This window comes from Pollachius pollachius (genome assembly GCF_949987615.1).
Source record: "Pollachius pollachius genome assembly, chromosome: 14".
Taxonomy (NCBI): Eukaryota; Metazoa; Chordata; class Actinopteri; order Gadiformes; family Gadidae; genus Pollachius; species Pollachius pollachius.
In genome coordinates this window covers 16,523,104-16,530,402 of record NC_136947.1, presented here as the reverse complement: position 1 = coordinate 16,530,402, position 7,299 = coordinate 16,523,104, and the positions used below count along the sequence as shown (strand labels likewise).

General features: G+C 42.2%; 1 protein-coding gene across 1 annotated transcript in view; it reads left to right on the top strand.

Moving 5' to 3' along the window:
• Positions 1 to 1,602: 1,602 nt before the first annotated feature.
• Positions 1,603 to 7,299, top strand: part of pax3a (paired box 3a) — a gene marked incomplete at both ends in the record, with an annotated part of 20,918 nt that continues 15,221 nt past the window's right edge. Inside the window, 4 exons of the mRNA XM_079751470.1 lie at positions 1,603 to 1,687; positions 1,916 to 2,151; positions 2,654 to 2,783; positions 3,043 to 3,186. Coding sequence (XP_079607596.1) covers positions 1,603 to 1,687; positions 1,916 to 2,151; positions 2,654 to 2,783; positions 3,043 to 3,186 — 595 coding nt within the window. The remainder of the gene's footprint in view (positions 1,688 to 1,915; positions 2,152 to 2,653; positions 2,784 to 3,042; positions 3,187 to 7,299) is intronic.

Here is a 7,299-nt window from a genome sequence, read left to right as displayed (position 1 = left end):
TGAATAATAATTGTTTTTAAATTTAGAAATATAATGAATATACATTATGTAATACTTGAATTCCTTTTTACATTAACGCTGAACCCCAACACACAAACGAACACGCACAAACGACACAAACACACACACACACACACACACACACAAACACACACACACAAACACACACGCGCGCGCGCGCGCACACACAGGCCTATCTCAAAGGCCTATAGGCCCACACCTGTTCAATTGCAATTTTTAGGTCTATAAACGGATCTCGAGGCAAGGAGATAAGTAGTGGGATCTATTCAAACAATATTAATTACACTTTGAATGGAGAGTTAATGTATTTCCTGCGATGCTCTCCTTGAGTGGCCCTTGGCGTGTAGTGGACCATCCCGGCGTGCGTCCCCTGACCGTGTGTAATCCGTTTAGGGAGCACCTGGGACCGCAGCGCTGCGTAATTGGTGGTCATTATGGCACCAGAATGCAGCCTTAAGATTTGCTCAACTTTCAACCATTTCTTACTGCTGCAATGGTTTCATTAGGTCTTCGCAAACGCCGGCGTGTGTGTTTATTTGGTAGGCTAGCCCTATATCTCGTATAAGGTGACGAGAAAAAACAGCATACAACAAATATACCTATATGAGGAATTAAATATAGTGGACCTTATTTATTTATTTATTTTTTACCTTATTTATATTTGAACATGTGGGCGTAAAGATGTTTCAGGTTGCGTGTGTTTGAGTTGCGCACATGTTTGCATTGGTTAATTCTAATAGCCTTCAGGGCCATTGCCTGCAGTGTCCAGTTATATTCCTTCCTATAATTCATTTATCAGTGCTTTAGCATTAATGTTTAATATCTGACCAATAACAGTAAAACCAACTGTTTTCAATTAATGTTTGGACTAGACGACATTGTCCACTTTGTCCACATGCTGTAGGCTAATTTCCCTAAAGCAATTGCATCGTCGTGATCAAGCAATTAATTTCAACATTTGAATGCGCGTTGTGGTTTAGTTTCAGGACTCCTGCGGGCTCCCCGCATGCTTGTGACACAACAAGCTGAACTCTTGGGGTCAATCAAGAAAGAGAGACGAACAGGCTCTGGCCAATCAGAACGCTCCTAAGACCCCTGGCCGCTCGAGCCTTCAGCCAATCAGACGACAAAGTGAAGAGTCAGAGAGGACATCGACCAGGCATAAAATGTTTGACTTCCATCCATCCCTCCGATCCACTCAGAACAGTCGACATCACCCTTGGGTGCGGACTTTTTTTTACTTTGATCTGGTTCTTGACGAACTCCTTTTTTAATCTGTTGGCTTTCTTTCGGGCCCTTGGTTTGGATACGTTTTAATAAAACCTAACTTTGATTGTGCTGCTGCTACTGCGTTGCTGAACTGCCGAGGCAACCTGTTACCCCACCGGAGACGGACTTACAGACCAGCATCCACACATACACACACACACACACACACACACACACACACACACACACACACACACACACACACACACACACACACGCACCAGACTAGAACAACAAAGTCGACTGTACAAAAGCAGAAGGAAAAAGAAGAGAGGAGTTTGTGCAGAAGTGCCTGACAGCGTGTCAGGGGGCATGGCAGCATTAACAGGAGGCTTAACCAGGATGATGCGACCCACCCCACACCAGAACTACCCCCGCGGAGGGTACTCTCTAGAAGGTAGGTCGTCTCGGTCCATTTCCAGTGGAAACTATCAGGAAAACATGCAACTCAGAACTGGTGCAGATGCTGCCGAACTCAATCAACTTTATTTTTAAGACGACAGCGCAGCTCAGCTTCAAAATAAAGTTGATGAGTGGATGAGTGCCGACCGCGTTGTAAGAACTCTAGTAACTAACTTTGGTGTTATTTATTTGTAATGGCCGTGATGCTTCTCTGTTTCTATAGTCTCCACTCCGTTAGGACAAGGGAGAGTGAACCAGCTCGGCGGGGTCTTCATAAACGGCCGACCCCTCCCGAACCACATCCGCCACAAAATCGTGGAGATGGCGCATCACGGCATCCGACCGTGCGTCATCTCTCGCCAGCTCCGCGTGTCCCACGGCTGCGTCTCTAAAATCCTGTGCCGGTACCAGGAGACGGGCTCCATCCGACCGGGGGCCATCGGGGGCAGCAAGCCCAAGGTACGAGGACGAGGACTCAGCTGAACTTTATTTGGTTTTAGAAATAAGATGCATTGCTTAGTTGTGTGCGTGTGTGTGTGTGTATGATTGTGTGTGTGTGTGTGTGTGTGTGTCTGTGCTTCTGTGTGTGTGTGTGTGTGTGTGTGTGTGTGTGTGTGTGCGTGTGTGTGTGTATGTGTGTGTGTGTTTGTGTTTGTCTGTGTGTGTGTGTTGCTAAAACAAAGTCAAGACAAAAAAAATACAATAAAAATAGGCTTACATTCGTTATGTAAGAGTTTCCCGTTGCACGGTACTGTTGGAGAACTTGGTTTGGTTTTACGCATGCAGCGGTTTTATTTACAGGAGTTTATTTGTTATCTTAAATATTGTAGGCCTATCCTAATCACAACAACAATACATTTTTAGATTTCATTGTTGTATCCATTTATTCTGTTTGTTTTTATTTATAGGACTTTATTAAATTAATTGTTTTCTTATTATTAATTATTAATTTATTCTATAGCAAACGTCGTCTCCAGACGTCGACAAGAAAATCGAAGATTATAAAAGAGACAACCCCGGAATGTTCAGCTGGGAAATCAGAGACAAACTCCTGAAAGACGGCATCTGCGACAGAAACACAGTTCCCTCCGGTAGGTTCACACACTTTATAATTGTTAAACATGTTTATGTCGACATAAACGTTGCCCTGTGTTCCTTTAATTTGATACGATAAAAAGAGCAATTTAAAATAAAAGAGAAAAAATAATCTGTGAAACTATCAAACAATTACATTTTAATTCTAGTTTCAACTCTGTTCGGAAGCCGGGTTCTACCTGTAAATTATAATAAAATCACAGTCACTTTATACGCACAATTTAATAACAAATCCATCCTCCCCGTGTTTCTAAGTAAGCGCAATCAGCCGCATCATGCGCTCCAAGTTCGGGGGAATCTGTGAGGATGAGGAGGACGATGATGAAATCGAGAAGAGAGAGCTGGAGGAGAACGAGCGGCGCGCGAAGCACAGTATCGATGGCATCCTGGGAGACAGATGTAAGTAACCACATGTTTCATTACCCCAGCCTTACCGGAACCATTGCTCAGATCTCAGTTGTTGAGATTATAGTGTGTGTTGTTTGTGGGCTACAGGTGACATTTCAGCTGCCATTTTTGGAGCTTGGTTACAGATGTAAATATGCAGATGTAACTTATTTTTAAGCACTCTTCTTTTGAAATCATCCGAGCAAATAAATGCATTATATTAATTTAATATATGGAAGTATTATTTTATTTGCGCACAATTCGCATGGTAGAATTATTGATCTTCTTTTTTATTATAGTGTTGTTTTTATTATGTTATTGTTTGTGTAAGGACATTGATAGTAAATAAACACAGTAAAGGTAGCAAGCTGCTTTTGCTGGCTTTTATTAGTTTGGCTGTACATTAACAGGTGTTGTTTGGAGATTGTCTGAGTTGGAGGTTTTACGCATGGCTTATAGATACATAGCAGGAGAGATTTAAATCCGGCCAATAGGAGAAAGGCTTCCATAAAGGTGACCAAACATTTGTCTAACGGTTTCATGCATTTGAGCAACAGTTTTCATACGCACAATCAGACACTCAAGGATGAACTTGGGAGACAAAACTAAGAGTCTATTGAAACTCACACTTCGCTTTTACGCGCACAAAGACGCGCTCCAGTGAGCGGCTCAGTGGCGTACAAAAAGACGCCAAAGCTTTTCAAAATGCGCAAAGAAAGGAAGAAAAAATGCGTTGACAAAGGGCTTTGAGGAGACATTATGAACCCGCAATGAGCGATGAATTATTCAGGGACACCAATGGGCTCCGGCGGACCCGTTTTATAGACTGCTCACTTAGAGAAAATAGCTCGTTTTTACCTTGGAAGTTGTTCATTTAGCGGCTTTTTCTATTGTTTGGTCGTAGGAATTGTGTTCTTTAGGAAACAAATATTATTAGACCAGTAGTGAGCATTCAGCCTGCGCCTGTTGATTTACGACTTGTTGGTCTCAAGGAATGTCAAGGGATGGCAATTATCCATCTGGAAATATAGATGGGCCTTCAATGACATGAGGCTGTGTAAAATATCCGGCTTATATCTAATAACACATGTATTAATAGTTGGCTTGATGTGTGATTGTTGGCTTGATGAACTAATAAAGTTTAGCCTCTAAATTACTTTAATCCGTTAAAGGCTATTTGACATGTGTTAAAAATGTACATGGAAGGATTTCTTTCAACAAGCTTGTCTCTGACGATAAGGAAGCAGAATACGTTGTCCCACTTCGATTTAAGACCAATATAGGCCCACTACGCCCCGCTTCACACACAGTCACTCATCCCGGCCTGCAGGACCTCTAGCTTTACACCTCTCCCGGCAGAGGTGCGCTTCCAATTCAAACTGTCACTCTTGCTAAATGATCTTTTCCCCCGGTGAATATCTTGCTAATAATAGATATGTAATAACACAGAAAAATACATAAAAAAAATAAACATATTTGATATTATATTTTATTTACTTAATAATCGTGCTCATGTTTTATACAAACATTATAACATAATGACTCGGTGTGTTTAGGTCGAATAATAGAAGGAAAATATTAGCTCCTTGGCTGTTGACACTTCAAATGGTAAACCCACAGAGCGTCCCCATTGATATACAGGATGGCACTATTTCATTCTTGTGTCCCTCTGTGGAAGTAGTTGTTGTTTTTCCCTTTTATGGCTCTTCATTATAATGTGAAAAGAGTGTCTTGAGCACTAAAAAGAGTGTCTTCTGGCCAAATATTGATTAAGTAGGTGTTTGCAGAGCCTATTGTTGTGCTGGAGAAGGGGCCTGTTGCTCTCTGCCCCTTTCTCCTCTTCCGCCATTGTTGCTCCGCTTAAGTGCTAAGATCAAAGCTCACTCATTTAGATTTATTTGTCTGGGAAAATAGACTTTGTAAGCTAAGGTTTGTGGAATATAAAGTAATACCGGGCCAGGGTATGGGACTGCATGTATCTAAGGAGTGGAAAAAGGGAATGGTTGGTGAAACTTGTTGACTGTAAGAGAAGCTGCTTGCTGGAATGGATCCAATGCTAATTGGGTTACACTGCTATCTAAGATGAACTCTTTATTCCCAGGGGGATTTGTAAAAACGGAGGGGATGTAGAAATAGGTGTATTGCGTTGTATAGATAAAGATATAAGGTCAATGTAGATGGTTAGTGTGAGGTGTAAAAAATATTTGCATCATTTGTAAAAAAAAAAATTGAATGCAGTTATTTTATGCAGAGTAGTACAAAAGTAGTAGTGTCTTCTTTCAATAGTATCCTGGTCAAACCGTTTTGAGATTGAATAAACTCTGAGAAATAAAATGAATAATACACTCTTTCTTTATTATTATTATTAATAATAATATCCGTATTATAGAGAAAATATTTAAAAGTTGTTTCTTGTGTAAAGAAAGAACCCTGAGCTAAGTGAAGTGATAGTTAAATAAACAGTAAATAATACCTCATAACTCACAAGGTTACAGAGCTAATATAGGGTCAGCGCCTCGCTCCCATTCAGCTCATTAAAGTAACTAAAGTCGTGGAAGTGGGGTCCCCCACTCTTACAGGTTCCTTTAACATCGGTGGGGAGGGAGAGGGAGAAAGAGGGAGAGAGAGAGAGAGAGAGAGAGAGAGAGAGAGAGAGAGAGAGAGAGAGAGAGAGAGAGAGAGAGAGAGAGAGAGGGAGGGAGAGAGAGAAAGGGAGAGAGAGAGAGAGAGAGAGATAGAGAGGGAGAGAGGGTGAGGGAGAGAGAGAGGGAGAGAGAGAGAGAGAGGGGAGGAGGGAGAGGAGGGAGAGAGAGAGAGAGCTCTGAAATACAAACAGTCAAAAGGATAAGTTCCCTTGAAAGGGAGTCCCGCGGTGCCAAATTGAATGGAGCCAGTCCTTTCAGATGGCCATGGTGAACGCAGTCAACATGTAATAATTGGTTTCATTGAGGTGCATTCCGGCAATCTGCTGCCCCTCTCCTGCCTCTATTGTCCGGGAGCAGGCACATAGCCAGGGGGACAGGGGGAATCAAGTGCTGACAAAACATGAAAGATTTAGCTGCTTTTGTCAAAAGAAACCGAGTAGAAACTTTGTTTGTGTAAATAAAGTGGGTTACTGGCTCCCCGTGACTTTGGCGTGAAGTGGGAGAGTGTGTGCATGCGTATGAGTGTGTGTGTGTGTGTGTGTGTGTCCGGTTTTTCGTGTGTGCATGAAAGAGTTAGAGAAGCGAAATATGCTTGTGTTGTTATTGGTGTGTGTGTGTGTGTGTGTGTGTGTGTGTGCGTCGGAGAAACTCTGGATAACGAATGCTGAGCAGAGTATGCTAAGTCAGAATTTGCCACGTCGGCGAACACTGAAACACATTCACATGAGTAAACCGATGACGGCGACGGCCTTCCATGTGTAGGCCCTGCACTGCTGGGATATCTTAAACACTGCTACAGTCACATTAGGGTAAACGGATCTGTGTCTCCTCTCATACTGCAGTAGTAAGAACCGTTGAGCAAGATAGTTGCCGGTTGACTTCTTGAGGAGTGGCCGATCTTGTACACAGATAGACGTGGACTTTGGGTTTGTACAACGTGTTAGTGGTCAGGACATTTGCACGGTGCCTTATAATGAAAGAGGTTGTTTTTTCTTGGGGGGGGGGGGGGGGGGGGGGGGGTTAGCTGGAACCAGCCTCTGGTCACAACACACAGCCCTCCGCGAAGTTGCAGTGGAATGTGCACTGCGGCCACATTTCCATTCCCTTTCTGAGCCGGCCGGTTGAGAAATATTTAAGAAAGCCCTGTCTTTTATTTTGTTCCTCAACTCTTTCCACGTTCATTTTTTTCCTAGGCAGGTACCTCACCCTGTAGGCATAGTACTAAATCAGTGGAAAATCGATTACATTTGACTTGAATGATCAAATAGGACAGTCAATCTGATGAGAGGACAGATAGATGGACAGACATCCATCTATCTATAGAATATACATTTATATATCTATGTATTTATCTTTCAATCTATCATCTATCATCTACCATTTATCTATCTATCTATCTATCTATCTATCAATCTATCTATCTATCTATCTATCTATCTATCTATCTATCTATATCTTTCTTTCCATCCATCTATCTTTC